We start from the raw sequence: 21,279 nt of genomic DNA, 5'->3' as shown, positions 1-21,279 counted from the left end.
TAGTCAACAATGGAAGGAAGACTTGGAAGAGTTAGGATAGGTTAGTGTTGACCATGAGCTCCCTTCTGAGCTCATGCTTGCTTCACTAGAATTTTGTAGTAGGAAGTTTGGATGGCAACGCTGTCTGTGTACCTGCATAATCCATCTACCTTATTTCAAAGTTGATCTGTAAGTAATTTTCTTGACCTCCAGGAAAAATACTGATGCTCCAGTGCTTTGGTAGGAAGTGGTAGTAGGTGTAGGCTTGGAATTGTATGATGCCGCTGACATAAAAAGGCTCCCACTTGAGGTGAGAGTGTTTTTTGTCCATAGAAAGAAGAAAGTCAGGCTCATGGCTGGAGCCCTTATCCTGTGTGTTGTTTAGAATTCAATGCAAATGAGTAAGAGGGAATTTTCTACGTTGTCCCAGAAATCTCCCAGAGGAAGAGAAAAGCGGTAGTAGATTTGGGAGGGGGAGGCGGGGTAAAGGAGGGAATTGGAGCCTGGTGGTTGCAACAACCAAAGGTTAGGAGCTTCTGGAAAACAAGTGACTAAGCCTGAAGGTTAGTAAGTAAAACCTAAAGGTTTTACTTAGTGTCACTGGCCTTGACTTGATGCCTTTTCTCTTGCAACTGTTACTTATGGCATGCAAGATCTTTTAATCATTTATGTGCCAACCTTAAGTACTCTTTGATACAGCAAAAAAGGGAAACGCACAAAAAAAAAGGTATGTTTAGAGAAGAATAAAGGAAAAAGGACAAATAGTTGGAGCTTTTCTGCAGGTATTTGGCTTGTCTATGTTAATGTTCCTTTCCATAGGGAAACATGGATATTTTTACGTGCAAAATTATGATATAATCTTGGGAATTGATAATGATTTGCTGAGCTGAAATAGTTTCCTGCTTTCTTCTCTGATTTATTACATTTGGGACTTTGAGCTAATAGAAGTGTAAAATAACACAGTAATGGACAGAACGTAAGTAACTGTCATAGTTTCACTGTCACTGTTGAAGACAGCGTGATTACTGTGAAGTATATTCTAATACTTTATAAAATTCAGTCTCATTTTTTGTCACTGAGCAGTAATGCTAAATGCTTTAGTTACAGTCATCTTTTAAATGTTTTTAAATCTTGCATGTTTCTTTCAGTTCAACAGCAGCATAGCAGTGCAGCAGCTGCTGCCCAGCAAGGTGGCTATGAAATTCCAGCAAGATTAAGGACCCTTCATAATCTTGTCATTCAGTATGCTTCCCAAGGTAGATATGAGGTTGCTGTACCTCTCTGTAAACAAGCTCTTGAAGACCTAGAGAAGACTTCAGGTCATGATCATCCTGATGTTGCCACTATGTTGAACATACTTGCTTTAGTGTACAGGTTTGTATACTGACATAGATAAATATCAATTAACTAAATAATATTTGGCTACAACCTGTTAATGTTCAGACTAACATTTTTTGACTATTTTCCATTCCCTTTTTTTTTTTAAATTGAAACCCTTGTGAGGGTCCTGCAGTACTTATATGTATCCGTATGCTTAAAAGCCTGTGCCTTTTCTTTGGAAGTTAAGCTGGTTTTGATACCGTTTTTCTTTTTTTGTCTTTTGGGGCATCTTGTCTTGATTACTCACTTCCAGATAATCTAGAGGAATAAACTGGACAACAGTGTAGCAGTAGTATATGTTAGTCCTGAACCAGCGAACTATTTCACAGTTACAAGCTTCATGTTTTTACTTCCCAATTCCTGAATATATTCTCAATTACTCTTCTTTTGCACTAGGATCTTTAGGCCAATACTGAAGTCAGCTTTGTTTTTATGATTTCTTTTTCTGAATCTGTTTTTTTTTCTGTGTTAATTATGACTCTTTAAAATTTAGAGACCAAAACAAATACAAAGATGCAGCGAATCTCCTGAATGATGCCTTGGCTATACGTGAGAAGACTTTGGGCAAAGATCATCCAGCGGTTTGTATACATGCAATATTGTATTTTCAGTTGTGTTTTTCACTGAATTTTTTTTCAACTCATTTTAATATTAAACTCAACAGGAAAGTTTTTAAGACCTGGCTTATCTCTAGACAGTACAGGTAGGAGGCCACAATGTAACATGCTTCATTTTCTCTTAAATATTTAACATGCCTTTTGAGCATTATATTCAATGCTGTTTCACCATAAATGACTCTCAGACATTTGATTTTGGATTGCATGGATTTTCTGTGGGAAATCAATTTGTGAAGAAAGATTTTAATTTTCTTACTCAAATCACTTCATAAAAGTCATATTGAAGGGATCCTTCTAATTTGTTTTATGGCTGCTTTTAAATGATACTTAAATCAAGCTTTTAGAATCGGTTTTTAAAATTAATGTGGTATCTCGCTTCATGTACCCTGTGTGACGCAGGGCAGCTCTGAATATAGATCTGAGAAATAACTTGTAAGAGAAGAACATATGAAGAAAATGTGTGCACTAAATGACATTTCCACAAATGAAGCAAAACTATTTCATGATTTTTTTCCCTTTCCTTGTTTGTGTATGAATGCATTCGATAGTAATTATTTCTTCATTTGCAAATCCCAAGAGGTCCACCTTGTGCATGGAAAACTTGAAAATGTCAATGCATTGCAGATGTATATCGTCACATCAGTAGATTCCAGTGTAATTCTCTACTGTTGACAGGTGGCAGCAACTCTAAACAATCTTGCAGTACTTTATGGTAAACGCGGAAAGTACAAAGAAGCTGAACCGTTGTGTAAGCGAGCTCTGGAAATCAGGGAAAAGGTATGAGTAGAAGAATTCATCACTTCTGAATGGATTTTTTTGAGGGAGAGAGCAAGGCTAAGCTTGTTGGTTTTTTTTTTTTTACTTGTTTTTTGTTCTGGTTGAGTAGATCTGCCAGGTAAACCAGAGTTATCAGTGCCCTAGTAGGTGTGTGAAATTCAAAACAGTTGCACATTCAAGTAGTCCTATGGAGCTGTTGGAGCACTCTGGGTATATTGTAAATTCTGTATTTTGTAGTTAAACTTCTTTCACTTTTTCTTTCCCCTTTGATAGTTAAGTAATCATGTGACAAAAGCTTTGAAACTAAAAATGAAACATCATTAAAATGTTGAAGTTGATTATTCTATGACTCTGTGGATATTTATTCCAATCCATGACACTGAATGCCTGCATCCTCAGGCTTTGTGTAATACTCTGCATATCATGTTGTTCTGCTACTTGTATTATTCCTGTTATGAATTGTCGTGCAGCATTCTCAGTTCTTAATAGAATTGAGTAATTTTCAGATCTCTCAAATGCAATTTTTCTTCCATTATCCTTATGTTGAATTGATGAGGAATAAAAACTAGCGGCGTATTTCTAAATGATGCATTTGTAAACCCGGATAAGATGATTGGAGAATGTTTTAATACAAGTTATTTAATTTTCAGGTCCTGGGGAAGGATCACCCTGATGTTGCTAAACAATTGAATAACTTGGCTTTACTGTGCCAGAACCAGGGTAAATATGAGGAGGTTGAATACTACTATCAGAGGGCACTGGAAATTTACCAGACCAAGCTGGGACCAGATGATCCAAATGTTGCAAAAACAAAGAATAACCTGGTAAGACTTTTATAGAGTAAATCTGAGAAAAAAAGCAAGATTTTTTGATTAATTATAATGCACCTTATTCAGCATGTATTGTATTTATTATTTATCAAGCTAAATAAAAGTGTGCTGATATCTTCTGGGGGGGGTGTATTTCGTTTTTAGGCATCCTGCTATCTAAAACAGGGCAAATTTAAGCAAGCGGAAAATTTGTACAAAGAGATTCTTACTCGTGCTCATGAACGGGAATTTGGCTCTGTAGATGGTAAGAAACTGCATCCGTAGATTTGAATGTATGTGTCATTTTGGTAGTTATTATGAAATAATATCTGCAGGAAGTTAATTGTATCCTGATCAAAATCATTGTGTGCATGAGGTAGACTTAAAAAGTGAGGTAATAAACATGTTGAAGTATATTCATCATAAGAAAGCATTTAGATATGTCAGTAGCATTTGATTGAAAGGCAAGTTTTTCTTACATGAGGTAGACTTGATAGGTTTCTGTTTTATGGATTGTATTTCTGGCATAATTTACATTATGCCCAACCAAAACCAATTTTGGTATTTTTATAGAGGCAGAAAAACTTGTGACTTTCCAGTCACAGATAAAAGTCAACCCAGGATTTTTAATGATATAATGAATACATTGTTAATGTGATTCTTCCATTAATACATTTAAAGAATGAGGAAAATCCCCTTAAATTGTGAATTATGGTGTACCTTGAGGTCAAATGCATTTTATCAACTGTAAATCACATTGCATTCCATGACGCAAGTATGTGTACCACTTTGTGGATGTCAAAACAGTTTTTATGATAGATAAATAAATGTGCAGTTTTTAGCCCAGAACTAGGTGCATGACAAATCAATGTCAGCATATGCTAACTTCAAAGCTTCTCAGAAATTTTTTCTAAGTTCAGATAAAAGAAGACACAGTCATAAAACTATAAAGAAGAGGCACGTTTATTTATCTGCTGCTTGTAGTACGGACACTAAGCTTTTTTTGTGGTGGTAGTAGTATAATTCCCTGGTTCACAGCTTCATTTCAGAAGGGTGAAAATGAAAATAATGTTTTGTAGTTTTGTTCTTCTGTAATATATTTTCTTGTGTTTCATCAGATGAAAATAAACCTATTTGGATGCATGCAGAAGAGAGGGAAGAATGCAAAGTAAGGCCATTGCCATAAATCTTTTTTGGAGTTTTTTTACTTAAGTTGCAAGTTGGTTATTTTTGGTCAATATTATTTTATTTTAGGGAAAGCAAAAAGATGGCACAACTTTTGGAGAATATGGTGGCTGGTACAAAGCTTGCAAAGTTGACAGGTGGGTAATTTCTTCATAGGACAGACAACATGGCAGTACACGGTATCCAGAACTGTCGCATTAACACATGTTTAAAAATGGAACCAAACCAGCTGCTTGCTTTGGACTGTAAAAACAATAGTATTAAAAATTCAGGCCCCAGGAAAGGGTTTCAGGAATGTACTAACAGTTTTCAAGTCCTGTGGATGCTTTTAATATAGCCTGGTTAGACTAGTAAGTGAACGAGAAACTCACCAGTTGTGTTCTTGGCAGTCCTTCAGGTAAAGCGTAGGTCACCTTTCTCTCTTTTTATTCCATTAGTTGGTGTAGGGTTCTAAAGAGGGCCAGAAGCAAAAAGGAGGCAAGTAACTGAGCATTGGGTTTTTTTAGGTGGTACAAGAAAACAAAGTCAGAACTGCCACAGTTCAGCATTGTTTGAGTTTATAAAGCTCAAAGAATATAGCTTTGTGTGAGTGAAAAAGTGTACTTTAAAATGGAAGAAGAGAAACAAGGACTTCTGCTTGGATTGTACTTGGTGAAATAGGGTTTGTTTCTTTTAATATCGTAACTTGCCTGCCTTTTTTCTAGTGTGCAAGTGGTGCAAGGTAAGAAACATTCATGTAGTATGGATAATGTTTAGTGAGGGTTTTTAATTTATTCAGTGTTTGAATTCATGTATTTAACAACTAGCAGAACCTTTGAACTGTTGAAATCTGCTCTTGTCTCTCCATCCTGAGCTCTGGGTGCAATACATTTTGTTGGTTTGTTTTTCATGTACTTGTTCGTCCTAATGCATGAAGAAATCTTTTCTCTGTTGTTACTGGAGCAAAACTTCACGCAGCAATATGATGACTGAGCTAATACTGTGTCACTGAAACAATATTGTCTTGTTGGAGTGTGAAACTTGTTAATGTTAATACAATTTATTATTTTTTTCCCTTTTATTCTTCAAGCATAGTTTGAAAGCATAGAAAATAAGTATAAAGTAAAAGCTGATGAACTGTTAAATTTGTTTTGTGCCTAACATGCTACAGTAATGGTCACTGTATGCATAAGTAGGCATATTTTCTGGAAGCTTCACAATTACTCAGTTGGGCACACTCTAACTGAGCTAATTTTTTACCTTGAGATGCACATGAAACAGAAGGATGCAGCACTCCAGTTTTCTCCTGAGTAGATTTAGAGGCTATTTACTAACTTTCAGGGCTGTTGACTAATCATAGTGTGAGCCATGAATGCATTTGGCAAGGTGTTAACAGGTTTATCCATGTACATGCAATACTGTGTAGTGTATTTCAAGAGTCTTCCTTTTTGTAATTATTTAATATGATAAATACTATATTTAAGTTTTTATTAGTTTGTGAACTGAGAAGTTTAGTGTGTGTGTGTGTATTTTTTTTCTTTAAATAGTCCAACAGTAACAACTACCTTAAAGAACCTTGGAGCGCTTTACAGACGACAGGGCAAGTTTGAAGCTGCTGAAACATTAGAGGAGGCAGCAATGAGATCTCGTAAACAGGCAAGTGTGAAAATTCTTAATAAAATGTCTACATTGTGATCATGCAGATTTTCAACTACAGTTATCTATCGTATGCACACAATATGTGAACTATTAGCTATGTAGTGTCTAGTATATTTAGTTATTTAGTATCCCTAATTTCAATCTGAACTGGTGATAAACCAGTACCATCTTAACACTTGAAACTGATTAACTGCTAGGGCAGTGGCATCGTATCCTGGGGACATGATTCAAATTGGCAGTGAAATTGCATGGAAAATGGCACAGCAGAAAACACTATGATAGCCAGCAGTCCTTACTTGCTTACGTGTCCTGGGAGAGAGGCTATAGCTAGGGGAAGATGGAGAGTTTCAATGATAATCTCATTTGCCAGTAATGCTGTTCTGTTTTCAGTAAGGAGCTATAAAGCTTTCAAATGTTTTGTTTCTGCATGCAGCTGACTGACTGATGCAGGCCTTTAGAAGACCGTTATAAATGTATTAGTTGTTTCTGTTACTTCCACAGACTACTGAGATGGATATTACAGTTTAAGTGGTGGGTCTGTTCTTTTAATGCAGGGAAGTTCTGTGTCTTTTGTGTCTTTGCTCTCAGATCTGCAATTCAAGTAACCCTTTCTCAGTCTTAGAAGAAGGTGGGGGAGAGTTTTTGTTTTTTTTTTTTTTTTTTGTGGTGTTTTATTGGCTTTTTGTTTTTCCTTTCCCTTTTGGATGGATTGATAAAAAGTCTTGTGTAGAAGTACCCAAGACAGGACAAGCAAATATGGCTTGTCAGTATTAAAATGGAAAGCCAAATAAGAAAATGTAAGTGAATAAAAAAAAGCCCTTGGAAGTTCAATTTTAATTTCATTTTTGCACAATGATTTGCTTTGTTTCTGTGGGGTATTTTTTTGTCTTATACTGATTCAGTGTTGTATTTTAAACAATGATATTGCAGTGTTTGATGTATACAGAAGCAGATTTCTGGAAAAGGGAGAGAGCAAAAAGCTCCTGGCAAACCTCACGCTCTTCTAGTGAATTCAGGAATAGTTCCCTTTGATGTAAGGTGGTTTAAGTTCTTTCTTCCACAAAAAAAAATGATGGAAAACTTGCAAGTGTTTGCCAAGTAAATTGAATTAAACTGGTAAGAGGAAAATATGAATCTGGGAAAAAGGTTCTTCAGCAAGGAAAATTCAAGGGGGGGGGATAGTTGATACAGATTCTTTTACTGAGGTTGATTTTAACTTATTTTTACTGAAGGCTTATTTTTGGAGTGTCTCTATTTGAAAACAAGAAATGAAGATGCACTGCGTCTTAAAATGTTTGTTTTGGTTCTTAGTTTTGCTGTTGCCATTACATGTGATTTTTTTCTTTTTTTTTGGGTGTGAACAGATACAAACAGGATAAATTAGAATAACGTAATAGTAATAAGGCAACTTAGCTTTTATTTGTTCTTTTTATGTATATGTTAGAACCAAAATAAAACGGAGCACCAGCTTCACCAGCTTTTCAAGTTGAAATTTCCACTGGGAAGCTTGGAATTGATTATTTGGGAATTAAGGATGAGAGGATCTTGCTACTGGAGAAGTCTTTTTTTACAGTCCCTGTGTAATCAGCCCACTTCTGGCTTGCTAGTACCACTGCAAAAACTGTTCCTTGTCTCCATTTTCCTTAAAGCTTGCTGGAGGTTTGCTGCTGCTGCTTTGTTTTTATTAAGCATGCTTCAGGTTTTCATTGTTGCATCATATACCATGTCTACCATTATATCACACACAGCCCTGGATTTGGACATGTAGGAAACAGTGCTTACTAGCAGTGTTTAACTCTACTTTTGTATTTTAGGTCATTAAATTAAAGGAGAACAGACAGGGTTAATCCATTTCCCCTTTTCAGCTGAAAGCAAAGAGGTACTTCTGTTCCCAGGTGTGGAAAAGTACCAGTCCTCCATAGTTCTGTTCTCCTTCATGCATGTTTTGTTTGCTTTAGCTGCTGGGATGTAAATGCAAGATTTTTGAAGAGCAGCGAAGTTCTTTGTCCTTCATCTTTCATGACAGAATCAAACTGAGGAAGTGCAGTTCCCCGTCCCTTTTTTAAATGCATGTATTAAAGTGTGAAGTAAATGAGTCGCCGTAGCTTTGGAGCAGAGCCCAGGGTCTTTATGTGATACTTCACCTCTTTAGTGGTGATTTTAAATAGTTTTATGGTTTTTGTGTTCTGTGCTGCTGAAGGGATTGGTGCAGAAGCCATTTTGACCCTGTGCTTCAATACTGAGAGCTCTAGCCAGTTTTCTGCACCATGCAGCCACGTGGAAGTGAAAATATATGATCATTATGTGTTCATACTTCCTTATTTGTAGAATTCCATCAGGGAGGGCTGTTCTGCTCTTCAGTTAGTGGAAAGCAGCTATGTGTGTTATAAAAATTCCGTCTTGATCGTGATCTGATTTAATTAATTTTTATTACAATTGATTAATATCAAGAGGCAATAATCAAGCAGTGCTGGGTGCGCCGGGCAGTCTCCGCTCCACCCAAGACGCACACCGAGATTTCTGGGGTACAGTCTCTTATACTCCTCGGTCTTGGGTTTCAGCCAGTCCTGTTGTCTCCTTCACCCGGATATCGACGTGGTTCCTTTTCATCGTTCTCCTCCTGTTGCTGGGGGCTTATCTTCGGGTGAAGAAACTTCTTAAAAAGTTATTGAATTCCTTGGTAATACGTTAACAGGGGATGTCTATCACAAGCTTAACCACCATCTTAGCCCCCCCTAAATTCCATTTCTTATATAGTTACTTATTCAATACACAAGTTTCACCTCATCCTGTAACAGGATGTATCTCTTGATTACCTAACCCCCTTAAGGCATTCAAGCAGTTAAACAGAGTACCCCTTTAATTAGCAAAGTTTGAGACATTAAAGTAGTTAAACAAAGTACCCCTTAAAGTAACAAAGCGTTTGATTAAGAAGGATTATTCCTTTGTTTCTTCTTCTCTTTCATCATTGTATTGACAGGAACATCTATCATAATCTGATCATTCTTAGACGTTTTCAAGGATTTTCGATTCCACCCAAAGTGCAATGATGACAAGGACTCCCAGGTTGCTGACACAAATCATTCCTATGTATCTCACATATGGAACGAAGAACCTGATTTCTTCATGCTACTAAACCGACTTTCTTTCTTATTCATGCACTTTACTTTTTAGAAGAATTTTGGCATGATTTTCACTGTCTGTATTGTGGTAGGCTTTATGCATTTGTCACAGAGGTCCCCTGCTGCATTTGCTGCTAATGTTGCACAGTGAAAGGTGTAGAATATTTTCTTATGTGTAAGGCACTCACTGGGCATCTCTTCCTGCAGGATACTGTTCATAATGTGGAGTATATGAGGTTTATTCTAAAGAAAACAATACTCAAGTATGATTTGAGCTTTATTACTTTCTAGTTTCTGTGGAAGATTTTGCTATTATTTTTAGTACATGATTTTTACAGAAGGTATTTAAAGATATTCAAAGGGTTATGTGGTAACTGATGGACATTGTTTGACACAAAGCAAACGTATTTTATTGACCACAAATATAGTCTGTTCTATTGTAAGCTTATTTTCTATTTAATGTCTTTCTGAACAATCAGTTATACCACTGTGCCAAGTATCATATGTCTCTATTTTTAAAATAACACAACCCGTGTCTCAGGTATTAGATATTCAGGTACCTCCAATGTTCTCTCCAAAGGTGGGTGAATACTGTACCATTTGATAGGTGGAAAACTGAGAATTGCATTGACCGTTCATGACCTAGGAATTGCTTAAACATTAAGCTGGTGGCCAGGTGGCTTCAGGTAAGTTATGTGAACACTGTGAAGCTTTGACAAGTGATAGGGAAGGAGGAAAAGAATGGCAAGTCACTGAATTTTCTACCAAACTGTCTGTCCACTTCATGCTCTGTTGATTTCTGCAGTGTATGAAGGGCAACTCAGCTGCTCTTTGAAGGTAGAGTTGGGGTGATGGAGTAAGGGGTTGGTTTGACTTCTTTCTTGATATGGTTATTGTGTGTTAGTATAGCTTGTAGCAGAAGAAAACCTTTTGCCATTTTTTCTAATTCTCAGGGTCTTGACAATGTTCATAAACAGAGAGTTGCTGAAGTGCTGAATGACCCTGAGAGCATAGAAAAAAGGCGAAGCCGAGAAAGCCTCAATGTTGATGTGGTAAAGTACGAGAGTGGTCCTGATGGAGGCGAGGAAGTGAGTATGAGCGTAGAATGGAATGGGGTAAGTACAGTACACAGTTTAAGAAAATAGCCTAAATCAATTAACACCAGAACAAATATGGTTGTCCATTCACCAGCCTCTTGTGTTTTCAGTTGTTTCTTGGTTAATCTACTATTTTGTGATTTTGCAGAATCAAGAATAAAGAATAACATTTTGTTTATCATAACATAATTTAAAAAAACTGTAACATTTAAAAAATTTAAACCATCCTTTCTGTTTTCCTGAATGGTGAAATTTTTTCAAGAATCCTAAGCAGTTGTATTTAACTTTAAGTTGTTTAATGCTGATTGAGTGTCCTGGTTATGGTCTGGTGTACAGTTGCTTGTTAGTGGTTTCTTTTTACTGGTAGAAATACTCTGGCAATTATCTTACTTTTGCTTTTGTCCTTTTGATGCCATATTTGCCTGTATTTTAAATGTTTCTTTACAAATATTGCATCTCTTGGAATCACAAAGAACATTTGCTATAGAGATGCATTAAGTGTCAGCAGTTTTAGAGTAAATACTTGAGCAGTCTAACACTAAAATAATTCCAGTCTCCTCCTTAACCAAAAGGAAAAAAAGTAACTTCTGAAGCTGCTATACAGTCCATTTTAAGAGGCAGTGCCATCGCATAAAAATATGATGGTAACTTCACGTATCTTGAGTGAAATATTAATAACACTTTTCTGTATTAGAATTTGACGGGAGTCAAGGCTTGTTCCAGTTTTTCCCATATATTGGCTTCACTATATAACACTGTCATAAAGTAAAAACATACATATAGTGCGATGACATATGCATTTTTGTAACCACTGGAAGACAGTAACCATTTTGTAACCACTGGAAGACAATGCTGGCTTTCAGCTATTGATCTGGCTTATGTAGTTGCTTGCTTTTGTCACCATGTTTCCCATGTTTATTCCATTGCCAGCAATGGGATATATATTGCACTGTTAACCAATTCCCAGCTGCAGTTCTGCTGAAAATACTCTGTTAGATTATAAGGTGTTGCCTGCTTTTGCTGTATGGGAGGAGAAGTAGCCTACTTTGCAGAATTGAGTGTTCTGAAGTTTCATTTCTCTTACAGTAGCAGTCTTTCTCTTTTTATTTCTTTTTGTTAGCCACATGAGACAAACTTTAGCATTCCAAAGAAACCTTGATAAACACATACTGCTTTACTCTTCAAGGAGAAGGTCTTTCCATCTTTGCTTTTGTCTCTTTATTACTGTTTTCTTGGCATTGGTGTTCTCGGTGCCAAGACAGTCAATCAGCATCTACTGTGAATAACACTGCATCATCAATAAAGCCAAAGTAAGGTTGGATTAACACTTTTTTTAATTCTCATTTTGCCCATTCAGCTTTAGAACTGTGTACTGTACTCCTCCCTTAATTTTCGCTGTACTTTGCATGACTATATGTTCTAAACGGATTAAACGTTTTTTCTGTTATTGACATTAATTAAACAAGCATGCAGGTTTTGGATTGAAAGGCCCTTTTGTGGAAAAGCAGTAGACAGTATTTCTAGGTCAATACATGAATCAAACTTGGTGATAAAAATTGTTGATCTGAAAAGTTAAATTCTGACTTTTCAGAGCAAACTTCATTTTTAGTGTGCTGAAGTGGCATCGCTTTATTCTCATCTTAGTTTATTTTTTTTCCCTCATGAGAGATATTTTTGTATTACATGTTTTACATAAAAGTGGGCAACTCCTCTCTCTCTACCCTGCTAGTGTTTCTATCTCAGTGCTGTTCTCCCTCTACTTTATATTGTGTAGGTTTTTTTACCCTCATGTGTTCCCTCCAGACAAAATACTCTGGTTCATGAAGTATAGTAGAATTTTTTACTTCTGTCTTTTCCATTTAAATTCTTCTGAATTGGTCAAGCTGAGTGTCAGAATACTTGGAGTATGTAAAGCAACAAACTTCAACAAAAAGTTGCTAGAAGATTTATTGTAACTAAGTGATTTCCATATGTAATTTAACCCATATTAAGCAGGATATGCTTTGATGTAATGTCTTGCACTCTTACAAAAAGAACTGAAATATCTATTGAAGTAAATCTGCTAATAACTATTAAAACGATATGTTAAGTGAAGTTTTATTGTGCATGTTTACATGTTTCTTAGAAAGTCCATCCCTCTAAGTTAACAGAAACTACAAAGAAAGCAAAGAAATACTTGGTTTTGAAAATTCAGGGTAGAAATCTCAAGATTCCCTGTCCTCTATTATATTTGTATATGAAAAATTACAGTGCGTATCTGTAATTGACATTTTTGCAAATTGATCTTGCAGCTAGTTGCAGGACAGATAAAAATCCTTGTGGTGTGACAGTGCTTAATTTAAGCTAATGTTCTTACTCTAACTTACGTGCTTCAAAGATGCGTCTTTTGAGCACAAAAGTCTGCATTCAGGTGTGAAACAAAAGCAGTATATTTCACTACTATAGCTGCTAAGCGTTTCTACTTTAATAAGAAGTATCAGATTAGTCAAAGGGGCATTGTAGCAGACACCTAGAGAGTACACGAAGCGATGGTGGGGAAGTGTAAACAAAAGTATTACGGTGATTCTCATTCTGAGCAACATAAAAATTGGCAGTTAATCTTTGCCATAGAAATGGAGATATTTTCTGCTTTTTTGATTGGTTTTGCTGGATTTAGGAATTTTGTTTTTTTTTTTTTTTTAATCCTAAACTCATGTTTTAAAGGTATTTTTTTTTAATCATGCAGTCATTGTTTAACTTGGGAGTTTAATATATTTACTCCAGATTTGAAGTAACCAAAAGCTTGTCTTAATAATGTGCTAATTAGCATGATAGAAGTTACACACCCCTACCAAACTTGTCTTGGGTTTGTTCCTTAGATCATTATCACTACTACAGCACCACTGGTTTAAGGCCATAGGAATAATTAGCCTTTTCACTGATCTAATACTTCTAATTGGAATTTAAACTCCAGTTTATTCAGTCCTGCAAAGCTGAAGTGTGTTTTTAGAAGTGTGTGCAACACACACAATTTTGTTTGAAACAGAAATACTCAGTTATATTTTGATCTTCTGATCACTTTGTAGCAAGGCATTCTGATATTTCCAAAAATAATTTTAATTACTGTTTATTCCAGTTGCTGTATGTAAAGGCCTTCAAAACAGTTACCTTAAGACTATCAGTAATGGTCTCTGTGCTTACACCAAGAATGGAAAGTGTGTAAACTGAAGTAGAGCTTATTTTTAAAAGTGAATTCTATCAGATGCCTCACTACATTAGGAAGAGGAGAGAAATTTCCACTTGGATTTTATATATTATTTTATACATCTATTTATACACACAGGGATGTGTTCTAAAATTACTCTAAAACTGAATGGACACAGGTCAGTTGGATTCTAGTTCCTTAACGGAATGAACAGGATTTTGTCTGGAGGTTAGGAGAAGACCCCTTTCTTCTTGCTGTTGTGTTTTGAGGAACATTCCTGACAGAAGTTAAAGCTGAAATGAATGCACCTTGCTCTGTTCCTTTCTTCTGGTTTGTTTTTTGTTTTTTTTTCCTTTATTTTTTATTTTTGTGTTAAGGTCAGCTGAAAAGAAAAATCCTTTCTTTGCTTACAAAATGTAACACTAAAGATATCACTTTTAAAGTTTTTTTGGTATTTTATGCAAATTTTAACTTAAAGAATGCACGGAATCATTCATGCTCGTTTGTAAGTTGCATATTAGTGATACAGGTGAAACTGCAGAAAGATGTACATTCTGGTAATTGCAAGGGCCTGCACTTTGTGTTTCAGGGCAGCCCAAATACTCCAGAAAAAAAAGTTTTGATTGTGACCTAGAAATACTGTAAACTTAACTGTTCAAAATTGAAAACTGTTGAATTTTTCCCAACAGTTTCATTGAGTTTTTCTCTCTCCATTTCTGACAGGCCTAGATGCCTTTTGTGATTCTTATACTGTCTCCTGCATGACGGGCGTGCACCATCTTCAGGCTTTAACTTCTCTCTTCAGTACTGACTGCTGTGTTTTAGCAAACCCCTTAAGATTCTTGTCAGAGCTACACTTCCCTGTAAACTGGCCATTCCTTCAGTGCTGGTGTCCTTTTTTGGTTTTCTATTTCTGTACATGTGTAGCTTTGCCAGTTATGTATCTAGTCATACAAAATGTTATTACAACCATTTGCTGTGTAATACATAGAAAAAAAAAGTAACAATGAACTTTAGAAGTAGCTGTTCACTATGGAAAAAAGGTAGTTAAAAGTATCACACAAGGTATTACTGAAATGGCATGATGGTGATCTTTACGGGAGAAAAACAAAACCAAACCATAAAAGTAAGGCATGTTCTCCAAGTGCTTTAAAATGTATTTAGAGACCTATTACATGGTTAACATCAATATGGAACTCTGGATGTCTTCAATTATGAATATTCTAAAGTAGCATTGCTGTATAGTCTTTGTGTGAGATTTTCGCAATTATGCTTTTCTCTACTAATCTTGGTGTTCAGTGATTTGTGTATTTGTCTTTCTAACTTCTAATAAACTCACTCTAACTCAGGTGTCTGTCTTTGTCTGCTTAGTAATATTTTACTTTCTTCTTTTACAATTCTTGTTTCATAGTCACATAGGATTTCTATGAAGTAGGAAATGGTCGCTTCTAATCTTACTAAACCGGTTTGCTTTTGGGGTTTTTTTAAAGAGTAAAACATTAAAAAATAGAATTTTTGTCAGATGGAAGTTTCTTCTGGTTAGCACAGCAGTGTGTAAAACATGAATGCAGTGTATGAAAAATTCATTGTGTTTTACATTTTCTTTGGTACAAGTTAAAGTGAAGCACAGGAATTTAACTATACATGTTTCTGTCAGAAATATTTTTGTTTAAGGAGTTTAGGATTAATTGAACATGTTTGCAGGTAGTGTAGATGTTTAGAAAGAATAAAACAGGGTTTTTTCCTTAGTGATGGAATGCTTTTGTGTGGGGCTTGTGCTATGTTAACTACAGTATGCTCTTATAAAATGGTAACATGGTGATTTGTTTGACTCCTTGGTGGGTTTTTACTAATTATGAATCATGGCTTGAGCATGTCGTGACATTCTAGAAATCTTTTACAGTTTGGAAAGCACCCTGTTATAGTAAAGTTGTAGCTACACGGTATTACATGTTTAGGTAATTGTACCAAGTACCTGTTAATAGCAATTAAAAAAAAAAAGTCATCAACGAAAGGGTCTTGAGCCAGCTTTGGGGGAGGGCACCAACTCTTGCAGTTTCACATTTGTTCAATTTTTTTCAGGATGGCACTGGATCTTTAAAGCGCAGTGGTTCCTTTAGCAAACTTCGTGCTTCCATTAGACGCAGCAGTGAGAAGCTGGTTAGAAAGCTGAAGGGAGGAAGTTCACGGGACAGTGAACCAAAGAATCCAGGGTAATTATCTATCCTTAGCTATGCTGCTGTGCCTTCCTTCTGTGCCCCCCACTGTAGCCTAGTGTAGTGCCTAGAGCAGTGTTTTCTTCTCTGCTTAGCTAACTCTATTTCATACAGATTTATATCTTAAAGTAAAATAAAATAAGAATTTCTAAAACTTATAGTTCTGTAACATCCGAGGAATTATATTTGCTTTTAAGAGTTAACTCAATTTTAACAGCGTTTTTTCCCTTTTTACTGCTTTAGCCATTTGAGGAATAGAAAAGCCTCGTAGAAATATTGATAAATGTTAGTTAACTGCAAAATTCTCTTCACACAGCACTGAAGAAAAATAAATGTTACTGAATTTTGGTATAGCTTAATATCTTGATATATTCTTAATAGAGCTTTATATATATTGCTGTGAATATAAAGAGAATTACTAACTTGAGCCCTTCTCAGTTTCTATTTTTGGAACCCCCAGATTTCAGAGAGCAGAGGAAAATGTTGACAAACTTGAACCTCATTGTGCATCTCATTAACATTTTGGCCTCAGTAAAGTCAGTGCTAAAAATTCAAATTTTAATGAATTTAACTTCTCTTTCTTATTTACCACGCGATTATAGATTTGAGTGTACGTCGTATTTCTAATAATTGCACTAAAACCATTCATCACTTACTGGCTGCTGCAGAGAAGTTGAAATATTAAAATATACTGCTATTTTTCATAATAGCATTTGTGGGTATTCCCTTTTGCCCCAGTGTTATTGCAGTCAGATTTGCAGGGTTTTTTCCCCTTACTGTGGAAAACTGGAACTCACTTCAAAACTGAATGACAGTGTGAATTTGAACGTACGCTTTAAAACAGTTAAATTGGAGAATGTGAAGTAACTTCTGATGGAGCAGCTGCATCTTAGTAATATAGTAGATGATGATGATGGTAATACCTGAGACAGTGATCTGGACGCAGGCTCTCGATGCGTTTCTCTAAGCGCTACACTGAAATTTTGCCTCATTGTTTTCTGTGGCTGTAAAACATTGTGTACAGCTGCAATACACGTAGAATTCACATATGAGTAGAAGAAGGAAAAATGTAAAATGCTTTAGGGAAAACAAGCAAATGCAAACCAAAATAGAATAAAATGGTTTTCCTTTGTCTTCAATGTGAGCATTTTCAAAATCTGGTTTTCTGTTTCTGTTCAGCTCTGTCTAGAGTTCATACATTGTAGCTCAGGTATATTATTGCATGAATAGATGTAAATACTCGTAGCTAATTTTGCATTTTCTCATCAGTTTTTGAGACATGGAAAGGTTTTACGTTCCTGAAAAGCCAAGAGTTTTATTCCTTCTTCTCAGTAGTAAATAGACCTATTTTGCCTGCAGGTAAAATAATTCCATGGTTATAGGTGTAGAAAATTACGCTTATGTATAACTGAAGACATTTGGCTTTGCAATTTCCTGTAAGAATTTGCCTACCTTTTTATTTTCTGCACTTCAGGAATGTTATTTGACCAATGTAGAAGTAATCTACCCACAGTAACATTAATTGTATTGTGGGGTCTGTATCACCAGAGAAGATTGCCTCAAATAAAGATATTAATACGAAACAGATATTTGTTTGAAGACAAAGCAATATCTTTCTTGCTTTCATTTTTTGACAAAGTATTCTTGGTTTTTTAGATGTCACCGTAGTTGTCAAAGAATAAGTTATTCTTAAACTTGCAATACATGTTTTGCATTGACAAGCTTTATTGTAGGTATACACATGGAGTGTGTAAGACAAATACTGCAAGCTCTGTTCTTATGAAATTGAGACATTTTTAAATTCTAGTTATACTATCTGGTTTTAATAACAAAGATTCCTGGTATTAAGCACCAGCTTTGTAGCTCATGAGGCATAACTGTACATACTGATATTCCAGAAAGTCATTCTGATCTCATTTTCTGAAAAACTTTAGTAAATAAATACTTTTTTTTTCTGCTTCTGAGTTTACTAAAAAGGATACTCGGTTTTATTATGCAAACATTTGTTTTTAGAGTGTTTGATAGCTGAATATTACAATAGTGACATAGTGTACATATAAATCATTTTTGCTATGAAGTCAGCTGCTCTAGGTAGATAGAGAACATATGTGCTCTCATCCTTACCAGTACATCTCTGCAATCCCTGCTATGTTTCTAGGAAGACTTTGTTTTGAAATTGATTTACAGCTGTTGCTTATACTGTGCTTCTGTAAGTAGCAGTTAACACTGCTGGTAAGATTCTGAAAGAGGCATACTCAAAGAGAAACACATTAATATGATAGCATGAAAGAGACTTAGTTACTGTGTTGTTGCTTGATACAGAAGGCTGGAGAAAATAAAGTAGAAAACTCATCAGGGAAATTGTTTATTTAAAATCATGCAAAATCCTTCTTGACAAAGAATAAGAATTGTTCTTTGAAACACACAATACCTGAAGCACTGTATCAGTTCTCTCTTTATCATATTTCAGAATTTAGTTCTGTAGTAATTTAACTTCACTCAGTCAGTGTTAAGTTTGATGTTTCCACTTTGAAAATGTTGATCATAGAGTAGAACAGTTAAGGTTTATAATAAAAAAAAGGTTTAATAATTGCTATTTAAGCAATGATATTAAGCACTGGAAAAACAGCTGCATGCTTTTTGTGCAGTTATGTTTCTAACATGGAGGGAGTTTTAAAGGTGCATTTGCCAGACTAAAGTTCTCAAGCATCTTGATTTAAAACAAACACACAAAGAAACGAACAAAACCAACTCCCCCAAAAACAACCCAAAAAGAAACCAGTATCTCATGTGATTAAAAAAAAAAAATTTTTTTTAATTAGCAAATATAAATATATAAAGGGGGAGTGTCACGAGGATGGAGCCAGGCTCTTCTCAGTGGCAAACAATGATAGGACAAGGGGCAATGGGTACAAACTGGAACACAAGAGGTTCCACTTGAGAAGAAACTTCTTCTCAGTGAGGGTGACAGAACACTGGAACAGGCTGCCCAGGGAGGTTGTGGAGTCTCCTTCTCTGGAGACATTCAAAACCCACCTGGACACGTTCCTGTGTAACCTTATCTAGGTGTTCCTGCTCCGGCAGGGGGATTGGACTAGATGATCTTTTGAGGTCCCTTCCAATCTCTATCATACTGTGATACTGTAATTGGCACTTTAGGAAGAACATAAAAATGTGTGTGTAAATTTTCACTGATGGATTTTCTATTTCCCTGGAATGTTTTCTGTAAACCTTTATGCTCTTTTGGAGAGTTTTATGTAATGTTTGTGTTTTACAGATTAACTTACTTCGGCTTCCATATATAACCTCTTCTTCTATGTGCTTCCTTGAATAAATGAGAGGTGTATACCATGCATGAGTCTTTGCTTTGTTGTTGCTAACACTCATGTCAGATATTTTAAATTATGTGTGTTCTAGCTTCTGAAACATGCAGATTTAATGCTAGGAAAAGACAGCCTATGTTATATGACAGCTGTTGCTTGTGTATGTTAGTGTTTGGTTTGTTATTCTGTTAAGTCAATGCTTTATGAAAGCATTTAAAAATCACGCTCGACTTCAACTATTAGTAGTCATGCTTCAGTAGGAAGAAACACTAATATCTAAAGTGATCTGTATGGATAAACCTTTCCATGTTACTGGAAGGCTTAGAAACTCAGCCTTGACCATTTGTGTCTAATGCTGTAGGTAGTACTGCAGGATTAGGGCCTCATCGTCTTGTGAATAGTTCATCAAATATGTATTCAAAAACCATCCTTTAGGAGTTCTGAAGTAGTTAAAGAGCTAGTGAAAAGTCAAAGCAAATACAGAACCTTCTGAGTAGCGTACAGACGCTTGGGAATAAAGGACATCAGACATTCCTGTTGTAGTCACCATGATGGAATGAATCTTAAGGCTCATTTTGAATTCCATTGCACATTTAAAAATATTTTGTTAAATTTTGTGTATGTTTGAGAAATGTAGGTAAACTGTTAATCCCCATCTCAAACAGGAGTAGGTATTACAGTTAACACAGTGATACTCAGACTGTCAGTAGCCCCTGTATACGTGATTGTGTTTTTTAAAGTCATCTGTTGCTTTCAGTACAGTAGTCTCAGGTGATTGTTACCACTGCTCAGAGTGTTATAAAGCCAAAAGCATAACCAAAGTTAATAGCAGCAACCCTCTTGTTTCCCTCACTTTGAAATGTGTAAAATAAAAGATTTTAAAATGCCTTTTGGAATTGATTCTGAAGATTTACCTAGATCAGACAGAAAGTCTTAAATAGATGTTCGCTGTAGCTTTTCCAAGTTAAATGCTGCCTATGTAACAAAACTTCCTCATGCTTCTCATTTTTTCCTTAACTGTCTGAATATTTTCATGCTTTTGTAAGAAGCTGCGTAAAATTGAAACTGAGAATTAGTTAATTAAAAATCAGTGCTAACTCAGTGTATTAATTTGATATGCTTTAAAAACTAAGATTTTGTTTTGAGTTGAAATTAAATCAGTGGCCTGTAATGTTTAAGTTCTGAAGAGCTTGTAATATTTTTTTGGTTTTATATGTAAATTAGAACTGAATACAAACATGTTCTAAGTTATGTAGTTATCTTAAAGGGTATCCCTCAGATCAGTTTTGGGGGACTGTTCAAACTCCCTTAACTATGCATTGCTCATTGTTATACTTGTGTTTTTAGAGCTGTTAGTTTTCAGCTATTCTGATTGGTTTATCCTTGCATGTTCACTGTCCTGGTTGCAGCATGAAGCGTGCCAGTTCTCTGAATGTTCTTAACATGGGTGGCAAGGCTACTGAAGATCATTTTCAAGTAAGAAGCCCTACAATACTCTTACAAAAATAGCTATCATTAGTAGGGTTTGGGATAAAGAGAGTATAATGGTTAATAAAACAACAAACTCCCAATGAGTGTTAAAAGCCTTCCTCAGTAAGATGCTTAGAACATATGCTTAAGGCATAATTCTGTGGCAGTGTTGTGAATTATGCTTCATTTTCAGCAGGTGCTTATGTCCAACCAGTATAAAAGCATTGGCTTTTATAATACTAAGGTGCTTATGTCCAACCAGTTATAAAAGCATTGGCTTTTATAATACTAAGCAGGCTCTGCTTTGGACTATTACAGTGGATATGAAACTTCTGGAATCATGTGTTCTTGTAAAGATAAAATACAGGAACTTTAAAAGCCCAGTTCAGGATTTGTATACTTCATCCCCTTTATGGCAAAGGGCCAAATCATCTTAATTGCTGCACATTTTCAGGTTCCTTTAAATGCGACCTCAGTTGTTT

The 21,279-nt window shown here is 35.6% G+C and overlaps 1 protein-coding gene across 5 annotated transcripts in view; it reads left to right on the top strand.

The window, feature by feature from the left end:
- Window positions 1-21,279, top strand: part of KLC1 (kinesin light chain 1) — a 53,949-nt gene that overhangs the window by 28,168 nt on the left and 4,502 nt on the right. The window contains exons 5-15 of one of the 5 annotated variants that reach the window (XM_061376324.1): window positions 1,128-1,353; window positions 1,853-1,940; window positions 2,652-2,753; window positions 3,404-3,577; window positions 3,728-3,827; window positions 4,681-4,730; window positions 4,817-4,884; window positions 6,274-6,382; window positions 10,461-10,595; window positions 15,871-16,001; window positions 20,737-20,803. In XM_061376324.1, coding sequence (XP_061232308.1) covers window positions 1,128-1,353; window positions 1,853-1,940; window positions 2,652-2,753; window positions 3,404-3,577; window positions 3,728-3,827; window positions 4,681-4,730; window positions 4,817-4,884; window positions 6,274-6,382; window positions 10,461-10,595; window positions 15,871-16,001; window positions 20,737-20,803 — 1,250 coding nt within the window. Of the gene's footprint in view, window positions 1-1,127; window positions 1,354-1,852; window positions 1,941-2,651; window positions 2,754-3,403; window positions 3,578-3,727; window positions 3,828-4,680; window positions 4,731-4,816; window positions 4,885-6,273; window positions 6,383-10,460; window positions 10,623-14,511; window positions 15,137-15,870; window positions 16,002-20,736; window positions 20,804-21,279 lie in introns of those variants that run through there. The other 4 variants (XM_061376323.1, XM_061376327.1, XM_061376326.1 and 1 more) reach the window with 4 other exon arrangements.

This window comes from Neopsephotus bourkii, unplaced genomic scaffold (assembly GCF_033783945.1).
Source record: "Neopsephotus bourkii isolate Nb327-2 ecotype Australia unplaced genomic scaffold, CSIRO-AGI_Nbou_v1 NB_1707, whole genome shotgun sequence".
Classification (NCBI taxonomy): Eukaryota; Metazoa; Chordata; class Aves; order Psittaciformes; family Psittacidae; genus Neopsephotus; species Neopsephotus bourkii.
The sequence above is the reverse complement of the archived record's forward strand: the minus strand, read 5'-3'. Positions and strand labels throughout refer to the sequence as shown.